Here is an 18,554-nt window from a genome sequence, read left to right as displayed (position 1 = left end):
TTGGGAGAGACTCGAGAGCTGTACACCTGACTTAGCATGTTAGCACAAGCTAATCATGGGTATTTAACACACACCTGGTTAGCAAAAAGCCAACTTGTGTCGCTCCTCATCCAGTGCTGCCCAAAAGCAAGTGAAAGTCAAGGCCAAGCTTCACCTTCGTTTAATTTTAAAAATTCTTTATCTTTTTGGTGTTTCGTTTCAATTTGATTGTATTTTTCTTCCTCCGTGCAACATCCACTATTGTGGAAGCTGCAAATTATCACTGGGCACGCTGTGATTAGCTTAGCCATACTTACTCTCTGCCCAGAAATGTCAACACAACAAAAACATCTTCACACAGGCAGAGGAGAGGGTTTGAGGCAGACACAGATACTGGCACACATGTAAAGAGGCCAAGAAATGAAAATTGAGCAGGATTATTCCAGTAAAAGTTGATGTTTTATTTTTTAGGAAAATCCTGCGGACTCCACCTTTCAGTTTGCTGTGATTCCAGTTTTGGCAGTTTAATGCTTTTCATATAAGTGTGGGAAAGAAATGCTGACAACAACAACCAAACTGCATCAAGAGACAAAAAATTAACTCCAAAAAGATCTTGTTAAGTGACTTTCTAAGTGCACTGAGTACTCCAGTATGACCTTAGTAGTCGAACCATTTATAAAGTGAACCTCAGCTGTTTTCAGGATCTAAAATCAGCTGTTTCATCTGGGAAACAGTTTTATTGAAAGCTGTTGGCACACCCATGGCTCAGTGGGGGCAGTCTTTTGATTGGAGGGTTCACGGTTTGATCTTCAGCAGCTTTAGTTCACATGTCAGAGAGTCGGGGCAAACCGCTAAAATGAAACCTTCAGAACTGCACCTGCAGACCTCACCGGGGAGAGTGTGATACAGTTACAGTTGATTTCTCTGATGCTCCTGGGGTCCTTAAACTCAGGGTTTAGGTTTGTTTTAAGAATGATCTCAGGAGTTCAGGTGCCGCTGTGTAAGATCATCCTCAGTGTGTAATCTTTGACCTTACTCTAATCTCTGTGTCCTGCAGGAGGCGAGCTGGTTCACCTTCCTCCGTACCTGCGCATGGACTTCCTGTTAAACCGAGGCATGTCCTGCTCGGGCTCCTCCAGGGGGACAGCTAGTGGGGAGCGGGCGGCCATGGGTCAGGCGTGTCTGGAGCCACAGAAGAGCCGCTCTCTGAAGCGGCCCTCTCGCATGGCCCCACCCACGCCCACAGAGGCCCCTCAGGCCAGCAGGGACCCAGTGGCCCAGTGGCAGCCCGGCTCTGCGGCCACACTCCCCCACAGAGAGGGCTCGGAGCTGGCCCAGGCCGCCAAGCTCAGCACCTCCCAGGAGTCCCTGCTGGACTCGCGAGGACATCTCAAACAGAGCAGCAACCCGTACGCAAAGTCCTACACGCTGGTATAACAGCAGGGGCCCCTGGGGCGGGACTAGGACTCACTCTAACACTGGACTTAACACTCAAGTGCAGTAAACTGACTCTCACCACGCAGTTCTGTATATACGCCCCCTCCTGACAGGGCGGGGTCACTTTTACTAATCTCCTTTTATTTATTTTAGAGCTTTCTTTTATCTCTACTTTGTATTTCTTTTTTTCACTTGAGAAAAAATTCACTCATCGGAAACGACTCCAGCCGGAGCTTTGCCAAACTAATTGAGTAACGAGGGAGCATTATTTATTCTTGATTCTTGTTAATTCTTTATAATTAATCAGTGATTATTAATTGTTAGTTGTCAGCTATTAATGATCATTAATTATTGATTACCAAATGATCTTCTATCACCATTACTACGATGTTTTCATAAGAACCCGGACATCTTTCTCTTTGTTTTTCTGGAGCGGAAGATGACGATTTGGAGTCATTTTTTTCCTATGGAATATCCTTCTGAAACACTGAATGAAACTCGGGAGAAATCTTGGAATGAAAGCAATTGACACCAGTCCAAACTTTTCAGCTGCTCTCAAATTGTTACTTTTTTTGAAGAAAAAAAAAAATCTATTTCCTATGGATGCATGGGGACTGACCAATTTAAAAAGACAATGAGGATTACGATCGAGGCTGGACGGCCCAGTCGAGCATTTTGTCACACTATGAAATGATCCAATGTGAAGATTTATTATTCTTATTACTATAAATATATATATAAAAAGAGAAATCACTTTTATTTGTGGATATTACAGGGAAGAATTGATTTGGTTAATAAAGTCCTTAGTCATGTTTGCACATATCTCGTTTTAATTAGGAAATGGAGTCTCTGTTGATCTTTCTCTGTGTCCCATTCTCTGATGGTGCAATATGAAAAAAGATATGAAAAGTCTATGAAAACTATTGCTCTATACTGTACTGTAATGATGAAAATAACTATGTTGTGAGTATACTTACAGGGCCGGACGCTCTCCAGCTGTGTATTCAGGTGTAGTTTGCCACTGCTTGTTTGTTTCAGGGTGGTAAATGATGTTAGCTAGAATAGGGAGGCTTTAGAGAACCGATGGTTTGCACTTCACAACACCCCGACTCAAGTGTGTCCAGATAGACCCCCCCTACTCTCAGTGCACTAGGTAGAGTCTTCAGGGCTCTTTCTCTCTTTCTCTCTCCTCAGTAGATTTATTGTCGCTGCATTGCAGAGATGCTCCTCTACAGGGAAAAAAAAAAAACGTGAGACAATCCAGCAGATCCCCCCTTCAAACCAAACCTATAATGTCTATGGGAAATATCTAAAAAAAAAAATGTGGATATACGTAAGAATCTGTTTTCTGTTCCTGTCTACCCTGGCCCGTTTCTGTTCTTTCTGTTTCTTTGAGTTAGCCTGAAGGGAGAAGAGTTTGATCCAAAATGCTGTGAGGTCATTTTGTCAGTTTCTATGATTAGTTTCTATGATTAACTGTCTTCATTATGATTATACATTTTAACAAAAAAAAATGTCACTTTTTATTTTTAACATGAGTGTTCACCATGGTGGCACTGGAATAAAGAGAAACTAACACAAAGTTCAAATTTGATTAATAAAATGGCTGTTCCCCAAAGTGTCCTCTAAGGCTTTGACATGAGTGACTGATGCTGGTGTGGAGGTGGAGAGAAAACGTGGAGGCTCTGCTTTACGACTGTTTGCCTCATAAATCCACTCAGGAGACCCGAAAACTTCATCCAACTTTCACCATGACAGAGGAGAGACGACTGCAGGGGCCATCAGCGTGAGGTGTTCATATCAGTCCTTCTGATCATTCTCTGTGATACTAACACCTCTCTGCCTGCAGGTGGCAGTGTTGTCAAGAGGAAAGACACCATTACTTCATTGCTCTCTGCAGTTAACATCAACCTGCTGGGTAAAGAGTGCAATTTAAAACTCATCTTTGAAGCAGATACAAACAATATAAAACAGAGCATTAAACAACACTTACACAGTGATGTACTCAGTGTCTCTGAGATACTCTATCATTTAGTTGTGTCTCTTTTTGGTGTTCCAGCACTTATTCAATCCCAGTGCTTGCTGGGATGAGCTCAAATCAATGTTAAATGCTTTCCAAAAAATCATGAATGATTTAGTTAATCAAGACATTTCACCTGCAATCACCTGGTTATAAAAAAGATAGAGACAAGGGCGTGTCCTGGGGATGACGTTACCCATTTTGAAATTTTATCAGCCACTTCAAATACCACACCTGCAAAAATCTAAAAACTAGATTTTTCGTTTCTAGATGCTGTGAGAAGTTTTAAGTGAGCTTGAAAAAAGTCTCCTTGCTAGATATATGCCTGCACATAATCCACACTTTAAAATGAGATTATCAGCGCCAATATAGGTTAATCAATAATGCTAGTTCTTAGCTTCTCTGTCAGGTTGAGCAGGACCAGACTGATTTGAAGCAGTCTCCATGACAACACCACACCAACTGAAGAAGTTTAGTAATGAGTGGAAAGATTTGTGTTTTTCTCTGCTGAAAACGATTTCTGTGATTAATTTTGTTGTGATGATGGACACAGGAGCCGAACTGTCAACAAAAAAAGGACAGAAGAGTAGAAGAAAGCTAACCAGGAGAGTGACACAGCCTGAGCTAAAGGCTAACACGGGAGCTAATGGCTTAAACACAAGCTAAAAGCTGAAACTCAGGCCAAAGGCTAAAACATGAGCCACAGGCTGAAATATGAGCTAAAGGCTAAAACACAAGCTAAAGGCTAACACAGGGGCTAAGCTGTCTGTGCTAATGTTCATTCCAACCCACAGTCAGCAGTTATTCTGCAGTGGTCTGTTCAAACCTGAGAGTCTATCAATTAAATGAAGAGTGAGGTTACGTTAGCTCTGCTTGGTAGATGACTGGCAGGACATAGCTAACCAGGATTCACATTACACATTATAGACATGTCTTAGAGCACTGGTGCTCTTCCTGCAAAGCCTCAAAAGACCAGAATGCAATGGAAGAAGGCGCATACTGGGGTAAAGGGACTGCTTTGAAGTTTCTCAATCCGCAAACGGACTTATTCTGGTGAATATTATAAGTGATTAAAAGCATAAATTACTAATCTGTCATTAGACAGACTTAAAAAAAAAAGATTGATGCAGATTAATGGCACAAATGTGAAATAAAGGAGCTTTTCAGGGGCTTAAAATAATCTTAGAGCTCTTCTGTTGTTGAAAAACTTTCTGAAATAAACTGTCACTTCAAGTTAAATAAGCATAAACTTTGTAATTTGAGCTGGACTGTCTTCTTCACGACTCTCTAATCCAATTGTTTTCTTTAAAAGTATTAAAGTTATTTTTTCTCACCTTCAGCAAAATATTTAAAAAATAGGAAAAGTGTGGCTTTTAATTTACAGAACATTTTATTGATCTGTACGTTGTTTTTCTTTTTGCTTCTTGTGTTCTGGTATATTTACAGCTTCAACTCTACCTACATCTTACTTGGTCAGCTCAATCTGTTTTATCTTTAAGAACTTAAAGCTCATGACAGTGACAGCATGTGGTCAGTGCCATTGACTCACTTTGCACTCTCCAAAATTAAAACTCTATCGATCCTGAATAAATTCCCATCTCCCCCTCTGTTTTTGCTCCTGCTGTCCAACACCAATGCACTGCACTGACATTTCCAGCCCAGTAACATCCCAGTGTCTGTCTGCAGGGTGATTTGAGATATTTCCTAATCACTCTCCAAATGTCAACGTGGAAGAACAAAATGTAAGCAGGGATGAGTTTGGAGCCAGGATGCAGCTGTGGGTCAATGAAGAAAGAAACTAAGAAACAAAGAAACAAAGAAACAAACAACAACAAAAATATTACAATGTTGTTTCACAATAAATGGAAAATGTATTACATTATTCAATTTTTGGGCACTATTACATACTGTGGTGTTACAGGGTAAGCCAAACTGTTTCTCTTTCTTTGTGCTTTTGCTACTTTATGAAAGTAACCTTTTAGGGCTATTGTGTATTGTCACATGATATTCTTATATATATATATATATATATATATATATATATATATATATATATATATATATATATATATATATATATATATAAATATATATATATATATATATATATATATATATATATATATATATATATATATATATATATATATATATATAATATATATATATATATAAATTAGGGCTGGGCAACGATTCAAATTTTTAATCGTAATTAATCGCACGATTTCCCTGATTAATCATAATTAATCGCATTGTGAAAATGCCATAACATCTGTCATGCAAACACTAAATCAGTACTTGTTATACAGTAATAGTTAAATCACATATTAAGTGCAAATCAAATTTACAAAATGTAAATACAAAATTAAAGCTTATTGCCACTGTCAGGGCATTAAAGTGATACTCCGGGATGGAACAAGTTGGGTCCTATCACAAGGTTTAGGGCAGAAATTACCCAATAGCAGTGTTTTTGTGCAGCAGAAGCCCAGAGCGCTTGCACCAAAGACCCCTCTCTGCTCCTCTGCTGGTTTCCTCTGCACTCAGATGGGGCCATATTTTACTTGACCAAAAACACAAATAAACGGACTCCCACCGAAAAAATCTGATATCGGTCTGCATTCACGCTTTATTTAGAGAATTTTCAGCGTGTTCATACAAAAACACCACTAAATAAGGCTCTAGTTCTCATCGGGTCTCTTCGTCCTGGCAGACTACCTGCGTTTGTTTATATCTGGCACGCCTTGCGCGCGGACTGATACACTAAGCGGCGAGTGCCTTTAAAGGTTAATTCCGTTTTTTCGACAGCTGGACCTTATTTATAGGTGCGTGCATGCTCATATACTCACTCAGACAAACATCGTGCAGCTCGGAGTCCGTCAGAAGTTATTTAGATCCAGCTGATTTTAGCCTCACTTAGCGGGGGGCCACGGCAAGGGAGCTTCAGCGCGGGACATAATCTCTGTAAAATCGCTCACTTTGGCTATATTTTTCATCCATCGCAATCCATCATTATCACAAACACATTCCTCTTCTGCTGCAACATGCACTAACGTGCGATAAAATATCTAACGGCATTAATAGATTGACGAGTAAATGCGAAATTAACGCGTTAACTTGCCTAGCACTGATATTTATATATGTATATATATATATATATATATATATATATATATATATATATATATATATATATATATATATATATATATATATATATATATATATGTTTAAACTGTAAATACTTTCCAATAGCACTGCAATGTCACTGTGCTTGCTAAGTTGGATCTTCCAATGCTTTGTCAGGCTTCATCCACAAGCTATTGTCCACAATAAAAAAGGACACAGAGAGAATCTGTAAATTGGAGGTTAAATTTATCCATTATTTAAATTTCTCTGAGGTTTTTAATAAAAATGACTCTGATAAAATTCTTTAAATTTCAACAAACTTCAAAACAGAAATCACTGAGCTCTTTACTTTGCAAATGAGATCAGGCTTAAAGACCATTAATGATGTTTAGAAGTCGTAACCTTACAAACCTCACCAACCCCTCACCTGCTTCATGTAACTCATGCTCTTCAGTCACAGGACAGGAGAGACTCTATCACTCAGCATAACTTCTTCCTCTGAAGTCCACAACAAATTAAGATTTACTTTCTGCTGCACCCAGCTGCTGTCATAAACAAGACTGAAGCTGAGTGAACTCTTCGCTCTGATCACACAGAGAAATATGAAGCTGTCGCTGGCAGCGCTGGGAAATTATTCTGCAAATGTAAAGTAATAAACACATCTGGGACTGAAGCGATGAGAGCTGTACCTCTTTGAACAGCTGACAGCTGGCTTTGTTTAGGTTTCATTTGTTAGATTCAGAAAAATTCTCCTGCTTTCAAACTCATTAAGGTGAAGAGGACTGAAGTGATTTTTCTCTTTTTGTTATCTGAGATGCCACCGCAGAGATTTCTCCGCAGAATAACCTCTTTATTACCCCCACAAAGGAAAACAAGTCTTAATCTACTTTAAATACAGATCTAATGAGGTGATTAATCAAGACATGGTCCCAAAGTGACTTTTCTAATGACAGTGACCCAGAGGGCTTCTGGCGTCTTTAAATCATCAGTGCATTTAGTCACAAAGCATACAGTCAAACACAGTGGACCTGGACTCCTCTAACAGTCAACAGTGGTATCAGAGAAAAAGCATGAGCCAAGGCTGTTCATGAAAAGATGATGCTGTATTTCTACTGAATGTCCAGCAGGAGGCAGTCTCATTGGCTGTAAAAAAAAAGGACTGTGTCTTAAATTGTCAGAGGAAATGAGCCTGCTCTTAATTTGATTAATCCCATCATTAAACATTTCCTTAACCCTCAATACAGCACTTTGTTATTTGTGGTCCCAATTACTCTGATATTTACAATAAAGACTGGAGGGCTTTAAAGCAGCTGTGAGGAGTTTCTAAGTGACATTAAAAAAGTCTCCCTTCTAGATAAATGTCTGATTGTAATCCACACTTTATAATGAGATTATCAGCGCCAATATAGATCATTCCTAAATATTACTTCTTTATTTCCTAATCAGGCCGAGCAGGACCGTATTGGTTTAAAGCCAACATGTCTCTATGACGACACCACCTGGGCTGACAAAGTTTGTGTTTTTCTCACTTGAAAATGTGATTGATTTTGTAGTGATGGACACAGGAGCCTCACTGTCAGACAGAAAAAGGGACAGAAGAGTGTAAGAAAGCTAAATGGGAGAGTGATACAGCCCAAGCTAAAGACTAACACAGGGGCTAAGCTGTTTGTGATAATGTTTATTTCAACCCACAGTCAGCAGTTATTCTGCAGTGGTCTGTTCAAACTTGAGAGTCTATCAATAAAATGATGAGTGAGGCTACGTTAGCTGTGCTTGGTAAATGACTGGCAGGACATAGCTAACCAAGATTCACTAACTTTACATGTTACAGACATATTCCAGAGCACCTGCCTGCCAGTTGCACTAAATATAGACAGCAACTTAACTATCGCACAAACTTACAGCATTTGCTTTTAGTCACCATGGGGCAACATCTGGTTAATAAAAATGAAGCCTATGGGGTTGTGTTAAAAGTTGCTGTTCATTGAGGATCCACTTGATGCTGGCTGCAGAAGACCAGAAGTCAAACACTACACACCCAGCCAAAAACCCCAGACTTTTATGGCATTAAGAAGTATATTTACAGCCTGGTTAAAAAAAAAAGTCGGGTCTGAAATCCTGATTTTGCTATATCAGCGCGCACAGTATGTTTTTTCCTCTAACTTAGTGGAAGATATTTGGGTAGTCTGATTGTCCAATCAGAGACACAGTTCAACACATGTGACTGACTGGCGCCCTATAGCTGTTAGAAAGGAAGCTCAAAGCCTGTGTAATTTCTGGAGACTGGATAATGAATGAACAAAGGCTGTTTTCAAATTCGCCTACTACATACTGCTTATGAAAGTAGTATGTAGTAGGCACTGCCTACTTTCATAAGCAGTATGTAGTATGACTGTTCAGTTGGGTTAATTTTTGTAGTATGCTACGCTGGTCTTCAGTTCGGAGAAAACGGAAGTTGGCTACAGCTGACTTTTTTTTTTTCCCAAAAAAACATTATTGAAAATGAACAAAATAAACAAACCATGAGTAACTTTTCTGCAAATATATTTCCAGAGAGAGCATTTTATATTAACTTTCAGTGGTGGAGATGATGAGGATTTAAAGATAAAAAAAAGAAATGGCTCTTACATTTTTATTCCTCTGCTACTCCGGTTGTTGTTGCTCTGCTCTCTGCCATTTTCACTTCTGATATGGGACCAGGCGTGTTGCATTGTGGGTAACAGTATGCGAAGCAGACTGGTCCGATGCATACTGTGGATTTTTCCCGATTCAGTACGTCATCCGGGTGTTTTTCTCATACTACAGCTCTGACATTTGTTCGCATACTGCATACTGCATACTGCATACTGCATACTACATTTTGGTCAAATCAAAAGACACTGCTAGCATAGTATGCGAATTCAAAAACGGCCATAGTCTTCCTGACCTCACTTGTCTTTTTCTGAAATGGATTTTTGAAGCAAATCATCTATTGCAGCCATAGAACAAATCTACCCCCTATACAATGTGTGCCGATAGTGAAATTGGAGATTCAGACAGGAAAGTTATTTTGTTTGTTTGTTTTTTGTTTTAACCAGACTGTAAATAGGATTATTTCTGCTTTGAAAACACCTTTTTCTTGGCTTGGTGTGTATGTGACTCATAGTACGTCCGGAGACAGCCTCAAGTGGACAATCAAGAATTAGCAGATTTTGGACCATATTTTTAGACCAGAGGTTGCTGCTTGGTCATTTCCAATGTGGCTGAATCCTTTCATTTCTCTGTATGATTCAGGAACAAACCAGTGACATTGCTGAGATTATATCCATGTTTTATACAGTCTATGGTAGTCAGCTTAGCCTACGGATACATCAGAGCACTGGTTTGCCAGCAGAGCTACATATAGCCAGCTACTAAACTACAGTGTAAACTTATGTTTGGTGGTGTCACATTTCAAACTGTATAACCGTACTGATAAATAAGTTAAAGTTCATATCTTACTACAAATAAATACTATGGAAATATAAAAGTTAATTTAGTTCCAAACAAGTTCTTTCAGAGCAAAAGTAGCTACTTCAGTAACATGAAGTCACCTAGAATGAGGTAAAAACTGATGCTGGTGTTAGCCACTGACCAAATGACTTTTGTAAATTTTGATGATTATTTTAGTGCAACAATGACCCTAAAATACATCCTTTTTAAAAAAAAAAATTGTTCAATTTTATTTTAAAAATGAAGCCTGACATGAGACAAAAATGCTGTGTTACATCAACAGGAGCTGTATCTCTGTACGTGCAACTGCACCCCACATAGTAAAGGAGGTTAGTTACCCCTCAGCACAAAAGAAGTCCCACCCCTTCTTTAATTTTATATATCAGTGAACAAGAAGTGACACTGGTGAGCAACAACAAAAGCAGCTGGTGAAGAAGATGAAGTAGGTGTCTTTACCCTGAGAACTCGAGCACTGAAATTACTGAGCTGCATCCAGTTATGAAAAATAATACATAGTGTCTGCCATGTCAGAAGAATGTTGGTAAAGGCTATAGCCCCCCCAAGCCATGGACATGGTCTCACTCGCTGGTTTCTGAAGAGACATGATGATGCTCCAGAAATGCTGACTCTCACTTTAGGCTGATAGAAGAGCGCTGAGACAGGCCTTTAACCTCCTGTCAGTCAAACCAGCCACGTCTCTAAATCTTTACAAGACTTAGCCTTAAACATGTGAATTACATATAACTTCATATGAGCAGCTTTTAGGGGTAAGGAAATGACCTAAAGATATTAAAACCATTTTTATACTAGGCTGTAAATGTGTTCATTTGAGGTTGCAGTCTGGGGTTAGCTGATAAATTGGTGCATAATACGCTTTCTTTCATGTCCTGCTCTGCACTTGAATTGCTCAGTGATTGCCTCTAGCTCAAAAACACAAGATAGTTACTGACTGTCAAAATTCACAAAAAGGCTTTGTGACGCTTTTGAAAAGACAGCTTTTTAAACAATGTGGACAACATCCATAGACCTCAGTACGATGCAGTGTCCTGATCTGAACTGCAAACAGGGTAAGGATGAATACATCTGATGATGACAGCTGATTAGGTCCTGCTTATGGGCGTGTCTGTCCTGCAGAGATTTGAATGCAGACAACCAATCAAGTCCAGGTAATGTTTAATATATATGCAGTTTGCTGCGTATGAGACATTGAAATATCTGCTCACTTTAATGTGATCTTGTTGCAGCAATGCAAGAAAATGTGGTGACCTGTTGGATCGAGGATCAGGCTCCTCATAAGGTCATATGAGTTCATTCAAAAGCTGTGATAGCCTATAAGGTACAAGAAGTCAGTCAACTTGCACTCCATTCCAACTTTTTTTCCACTGAAGTTTTCTGTAGTTTTCAGATGTTGTCTGAGAAATGAAACAGTGATGTTGTCCATAGTATGTAACTTTGTTGGGTCAAAATTACTAAAACTTAAAAGTTTTTACAGAAAACTCAACAAGGTTTAATTGAAATACGGTAATAAAAATTTCAAGGCTACAAAACATAGTTGATTAAAATGAACATAACCGTCTTACTTAAATCCAACACACACAAAGGTTCTCTACTGTGAGATCTTAGACTATTCATTTCATAATATCAACTTGTATAAATCCAATTTAAAATAAAGACGAGCTAACCTAAAATTTCCTTTTTTTTAATCAAATGTTCTCTGTTCCTTAACTTGCTCATTTAAATTAAACAATGGTTTCAGCAGATTCATTTTTGCTGTTATGCCATTTTATAGCTGTGAGTTAGGAGGGAAAACAGTGGATATGAGACCCTGTTGTCAGTGAGATGCTTCGCTGGGGGGCAAAAGCTGTCTACGCTCCGCATGGCATAGACTGGCTGTTTGTGCTTAACGTGGCATGGACTAGCTGTCTGTGCTCAAAGTAGTACGGACCGTCTGTCTGTGCTTCAGATGGCACGGACTGGTTGTCTGTGCTCAGCGTGGCACAGACCAGCTGTCTGTCACACAATTCAGCTGTGTCTGTGCTTATAATGGCATGGACACCTTCTTGTAGTACATGTGTTTTATGTAACTATACGTTTGCTATGCAAGGTGACTTTGAGTGTCACGAAAGGCGTCCCCAAATATAATTATTTTTATTATGTGGCATGGACAGACCGTGCTTGACATAGCACGGACCATCTTCTTGTACTACATGTGGCACTGACTGGCTGTTAGTGATTAATGTGGCAAAGACCAGCTGACTCTGCCCCATGGCAGGGATCATTTTTATTTATTTGTACAACCTTTTTCAAATTGATTTTAAGCTAATTTTTTCCCCGTTACTTTAATTAATCACTACTTGGGTCGTATCTATTTAACTAGTACAACTAAGGTGCCACATTAAAAGTGTTTATCTGTGATAAGTTAGTTGAAGTCAATCATAATAAGTTACCTTAATGTAGGGTCAGTAAATTTGACATTATGCTGTGTTTATGTAACATAGCTTTAAAGCAAGATAATGAAATTAGATTTACTTGATGTGTTGTTCACATTAGTAGTGTTTTGCGTGTCTGGTTTTAACAACTACGTTTTGTGGAACCAGTTGACATAATTTATTAAGCAAAATCAACATTTTATTTCTTAGAGCGCAGCAAATGCATCCAGGTAGACCAGAGAGGGACGTGCATATCTGTTATTGCACAAAGAATGGGTTTGGGGTTTATGGGTAATGTTGTTCCTGCAGGGAGTTTAACACACCTCAGCAGAACTCTGTGTTTCTTACACCAATCAAACCAGGTAATGTGTAATATATATGCAGCATGAAATAACTCATCATCAGGGTTTTGTTGCTGCACTGAATAGAGAATGAAGTGAGCTTACTGTGAGGTCGCATCAGTTCATTCAAACTTCTTATTGTAAAAATGTATCGAAGAAAAAAAAAAAAAAAAGACTCCATGCAGCAAAATCACAAACCAGGAAATACATAAACCAGAATAAGTCAATGTCCAATGTCTTTATTTCTTCCTCTGTTTGTGTGTAAATGCATGTGTGTGTCTGTGTGTGTGTATCCATCTCTGCAAGCTTGCATGCATAATCGAATGTGCTTGTAAGGAATATATATATATATATATATGTATATAGATTTATGTGAGCCAACAGAACAATGGCAAAGTTAAAACCACATTAGAATCACAGAATGAAAAACAAGGAGAGAAACACAAGTCACAAGCACAACGTCTACAACCGCAACCAAAACACACGACTCAGAGAGGTTTGTCTTCTGGTGGAAAGAGACACCACAGTGGGGGAAACCTCTGACGCTGAGGTACAAATTAGACATTGATTAGATTTTAAAGCAACAGTCATATAGAAAGAAAGAAAGCTAACTGTGTGGGATCATTTTACCCAGCCAGAGGGAAAAGCTTCAACAGACACGTCCAGGGAGCAGAGAGATGTTTGGATTAATCACAGGTATGCATGTGGCTTTATATTCCTCCTGAATTAAACAGTTTTACAGTTAATGAGGAGACAATTTTTAGTCTGAGTGTAAAATAAGACAAACTTTAAGCTCTACAGCTGCTGAACCGTGAAGTGTCATCGAAGTAAACATCAGAAAAAAGCTAAATTAAAGGTAAGATTTAAATACACACATTCAGAATTTGATCATCTTTTAAATATAGTAGATATTTGAAGTAAGTAATCACACACAAACTTTTCACAGAGATACTATTTTACCCCCAACCTCCACCTTCACAAACCCCCACCCCTCCTTCTCAGTTCATGACGGTGCAGTTTGATTCACATGCAAGATTCAGCCCACGTGGAGTGAAGACCCAGCTGACAGCCAGTCCGCTCTACGACTTCACATCCTGCTTCTTTTTCTGGTATTTCCTGAACTGGGACTGGATGGCCACGGCAGCCTTGGCGGTCTCCGGGTCCTCCATGTCGATGTCGAAGTCCTCCGGGATGTCATTCTTCTTCTCGTCTGAGGAGAGCAGAGGAGGAGGAGGAAAATGAAGGTGAGGGAAGAGCAGGGCCTGTGTTAGCTTGTAGCTTCCCCAGAGAAAATGTGTTGGAGTCAAAGCATCTGCTGCTGTGGTGCAGTTACCACAACAGGAGAAGCAGTGTTTTCCTACTACAACAGGTGTAGCAGAGATTTTAGTGGGAGGAGATACAGTGAAGACAGAGTGCCTGACACAGGTTGGAGAGCAGGGTGTAAGAGTACCTGTTGCTAACTGGCTGTGATAGTGTGAGGTGACACTCTCTGACACACTTTGGGTCTGTCTCAAACCTCTCCATGCTCCCTCTCCCCACGCTTTGCACTCAGTTTGCCTCCTCTCATGGAGGGCCGCCACATCGAGTGCCGTCCAAAACCTGAGTGTGGAGTGGGAGTGGGCTGATAAACCCTCCAACAGTGAGTCTGCACTGCTGCTGACTTGTTGAGCATCTGCAGCCACACTCAGTGTTTGGCATGGGAGACACAATTAATTTAGACTTGGTTTCATAACCACAAATACTCCAAGTAAAAACAGTTTTGATTAAAGAGGGGTTATTCAGCGCTGTCATATTTAAAAATATGGGTCTGAAGTAACAATGCTAGATGTTTGTCCTTAACGTGCAGATTTCCGAACTGCTTCATATTCATATGTTTTGGGGATCACTGAATCTGTAAACTGGTCAAGATGGTCTTTTTGAACATTGGCACAAGATCGTGACGAGACTTGCTTAAATGATGAGAATATCACATAAGGGTCTGGAAAACATCAAGGTCGGCCCTTAGCCATGCCCTGACAGGACCCCAAAGGGCTGGCCAATCAGAGGGAAGGGAGATTTTGGAGTAGGGAGCCTTAAAGAGACAGCAGCTCAATCAAAGTGTTTCAGACAGAGGCTGAAATAAGAGTTTTTTAAAACACCAGTGTGAGTAAAAGTAGGAATTTTCTTGAGCTGTAGGTCATGTAAAGCTTCTACCAAAGAGACAGAATAAAGCCTTTAAAAAAGCAAAGGTGTAACATGTAAAGTGATGCTAATGTAAAACTCTAGAAGATATAGGGCCAATCCCAATAGTCATTTTTTCCCCTTCCCCTTTGTTTTACCCCTTTATTACCCTGTCCCAATGGCCCTCTGTTTTAAGGGCCAAGGAGAAGAGGTGAGAAAACATCACTTAGAAACAAGACAGCGCTCGATTCCCGATACATCACCAGACCTAGATGCTCGCTGGCTGTCGTAGGCACAGCGACTGTTTATTCTCTAATAAACTGAACACATCTTTACAAACTGATGTTAAACAGGTTTCAGGTCAGGCTGACAAACTCACAGCAAACAGACCTTGCAACCTAAATTAAATTCCGGATGTAATAAACTGGATTTTAACCTTTAAAATATAACGGCTGTTGGTAGGCGTATTTGTAACCTGAAAACATATATAAAAAATGAAAGGATGTCTACAAAAAGAAATGTTGAGTGAGAACGGCTTGTGGAGCACTTCTTATGATTATTTCTTGTTTTTTTGTGTGAAATGAAACCATGGTTACAGAAAGTTCTTGTTTGTGTCAGGAGGAGAGGAGAGGAGAGGAGAGGAGAGGAGAGGAGAGGAGAGGAGAGGAGAGTCTCAGAGCTTGCTGCTGAGCCTGAACCGCTCATCTAAATGAAGGCTGCTCCTCTCAGCTGTGAGTGTGACTCTAAATGGAGCTGACTGTGTTTGGGTGAGAGTGAGAGAAGCCAGTCTGAGAAAGGCTTCTTGTTTACACACACAGATCTGCTTACTAACACCAGGTTGTTTTCTTCACTTCTTCACATTAACAGAGCAAAGTTTTCAACCCAACAACAACAAAATGATAACAATAATTGGGAGGACTTAGAGAAATACATGTGACACAAATAACATGAATATTTGTATTATTCAACTTCACAAATGGTGCTCCAAATTTCCCAGACATGATCATTTATTTTAATCACTGGAGACTTTACATGTCTCGTTTCTTATCCTCATCAGGCTGCAGTTACGGGTGTACACTCATTAAACACTAATAATCAGGGCTCTGAGTGTGTGGGTAGACACTGTTAAAGAAAAATGATTAAACTAATTGATTGAATTATAAATGGAGTCATAATAAGATTAAATTAAATCTAAGAGTTTAAAGTCAGTCTTTCTCAGTGCTGAAGAACTAATCTTATTAATGTAAGATCTTATTGGGTGACATGAATTAAAGAGGGAGTTCAGACAAACATGCTAACGAGGCTAATAGAATGAAAACCATATAGTCTTTCAAAGGGATGCACCAGTATAACTGTTTAGGTACCAGTATGACACCTCTTGGTACATGGTGTATCATCTCAGTATTAAATAATCAGTATCTCTCACTATGACCAAAAAACAGGGAACCAATGAGGAAAAAGGCCACTTCTCTACAAGGCCATTAAATATACATTAAAAACAAAAAAAAAGCTTGGATCTTGTCTAAAACATTAAAAAAAAACATAATCTCATAGTTTACAAACAATGTAATAAAAAAAATCAAAGAACACAGGAACTGAACAAGTATATTGTTTTATGATAAATATTTCATCCTTAATTTGGTGTGGTGCCTTTTATAAGATGCTATGAGGAGGATCTGTCTTAACTTGACTCCATCGCCCTCTTCTGGCCCGGAGTCTCACACGCACTGTCATAAATGACTTTTATTGAGGCGTGTATTTGTTTTGGAATTAAATGGAGATCGGATTGAAAGAAATTTTCTTTGTTCGAATCAACTTTTTACAGGATACAACGCACCAAGGTAAGGTATTTATCAGTACAGTTATGTAGGGATACAATATGATAGTTTCCTCTCAATTCAACCCCAAGTTTCCAAGGCAGAATATAATCTTTGATATGCCATTTTTTCAGTGCTATATTATAAAAAATCCAGTACTTTTGTTTTTTTTAATATTAACCCTCTTTACGGTCTCCCTGCTTCATCCTGTTTTGAAGTGAATGAGTCATTTCTCGTTTCAAGAAGAAGATGCATTATTCAGTGAAGGGTTTGCAATCAAAAAGACAATTTAACAGACAGTAAAAACCCGTTTGTGGAGCCGGAGTGAACAAAGCAGGTGAAGCAGAAACACTGAAGTGAAGTTAGTACTTTAAGCACATGTACAGCAGAGGTGAGATGTAATTAAAGTGAGTGAAAAGGCTCGGTATAAGAGGAGGTGACACAGTGGGCTGTTCATTAAAGCAGCACATTCATCATGCAGTTTGGTGCTCTGCGCGTGGCTGTGCTGACCTGCTGTGTGATGTTTGCGCTCGAGCATTAATGAAGACTTTTCTAAACGGCCTACTTACGTTTGGATGGGACCTTTTGTTGACCTTGCAGCCCTTTGGGGACGCATGTGACAGTAAAAACAAATTCATATTTCATGATGGTAGAAAGCACACAAACCTTTCAGTGTCTTCCTCACACACACACAAGCACATAGACACACACAGTGTTTGCTCCTCTGATTTCACACCCTCTCCACAGGCCCTGTGCCCTTTACACCACAGAGGACGTAAGACTTTACGAGCCCAGTGCAGCACAGCTCCGGTTATGTGTTGTGCTGCTGTGTGAAGAAAACAAACCGCCACAATGGATGATGGGAATAATTCCATAGGAGGTTTGTGAAAGGTCATGTTCAAATGAGTTCCTGTGAGACTCAGAGGAACCTCAGAGTGTGCGGCCAATGATTGATGAGGGCTCAGTTTGAGGGATACAGAGCAATGTAACCACAGAGAGGTGACCTGAGACGACCAGGAGGGAGTCTGGATCAAAACCACAAGACTGAAAAATATCAGCCAGCGAGAAAAAGAACATTTATCATATCAAAATGAAAGACACCGTGTTTGTAAGACACCATTGATTCAGACATGAAGCTCTTTATGACTCTGCAGGTCTTTTATTGTTAGCTTGTGAGTTTAGCATAGACAATGAAACGCCTAAATGTGTGCAAAACTTTTATTCTGGAGTAGAATAATGAACTAATTTGCTATCTATGATCATGTAAATGAGCTTTTGGCTTTTATTTATTTGCTCAAAAGATATGATTATGTAAGTGTTTGTGTTAAAGATTTGGTGTAGAAATAATAATATTGAGAGATATTTCAGGGTTAGATTCGTGATTGAAATCTTCCCTTGCTTGCCCCATCTATTGGTGAAGCCACTGCAGCTTTCACAGATGAGAAGCTGCTGTGATGCATGATAAGTGCCATCAACCATATGTCAAGTTTGTACCACCAAAAACTCCTGTCAGTACAATACTTTGTGACCAACTATAAACTACTCTCTTCTTCTTCTTTGTCTTCAACCCGATGGGTTTCATGTGGCCTCTCAGTGAACACAAACTACTTTGTCCATTTTTTGCAACTGTGAAACACTGGATAGAGATCAGCCACTGGTGTAGAAAAAGGGAAATTAGTTAAAGAACATTTTACATTTCGTACATATGTAGGGATGGGTATAGATAAGATTTTATTGATACCAGTGCCCATAACAATTCTGCTTAACGATCTTA

The 18,554-nt window shown here is 39.4% G+C and overlaps 2 protein-coding genes across 5 annotated transcripts in view; one reads left to right on the top strand and one right to left on the bottom strand.

The window, feature by feature from the left end:
* The window catches only part of LOC141791520 (cell adhesion molecule DSCAM-like), a 146,634-nt gene extending 143,600 nt beyond the window's left edge, over positions 1-3,034 (top strand). For 2 of the 3 annotated variants that reach the window (XM_074672067.1, XM_074672066.1), the window contains exon 33: positions 1,037-3,033. In XM_074672067.1, the coding sequence (XP_074528168.1) occupies positions 1,037-1,416 (380 nt within the window). In that variant the 3' untranslated portion in view covers positions 1,417-3,033. Of the gene's footprint in view, positions 1-1,036 lie in introns of all 3 variants that reach the window. The other variant, XM_074672068.1, reaches the window with a different exon arrangement.
* A 9,978-nt stretch (positions 3,035-13,012) lies between these two features.
* pcp4a (Purkinje cell protein 4a) overlaps positions 13,013-18,554 on the bottom strand; it is a 59,177-nt gene continuing 53,635 nt past the window's right edge. Inside the window, exons 3-4 of one of the 2 annotated variants that reach the window (XM_074672658.1) lie at positions 17,350-17,382; positions 13,013-14,013 (exon numbers count right to left, since the gene is read on the bottom strand). In XM_074672658.1, coding sequence (XP_074528759.1) covers positions 13,883-14,013; positions 17,350-17,382 — 164 coding nt within the window. In that variant the 3' untranslated portion in view covers positions 13,013-13,882. The remainder of the gene's footprint in view (positions 14,014-17,349; positions 17,383-18,554) is intronic. The other variant, XM_074672659.1, reaches the window with a different exon arrangement.

The sequence above is a fragment of the Halichoeres trimaculatus genome, unplaced genomic scaffold (assembly GCF_033239565.1).
Source record: "Halichoeres trimaculatus isolate MK-OKI-2021-1 unplaced genomic scaffold, fHalTri1.1 fHalTri1_scaffold_6, whole genome shotgun sequence".
NCBI lineage: Eukaryota > Metazoa > Chordata > Actinopteri > Labriformes > Labridae > Halichoeres > Halichoeres trimaculatus.
The sequence above is the reverse complement of the archived record's forward strand: the minus strand, read 5'-3'. Positions and strand labels throughout refer to the sequence as shown.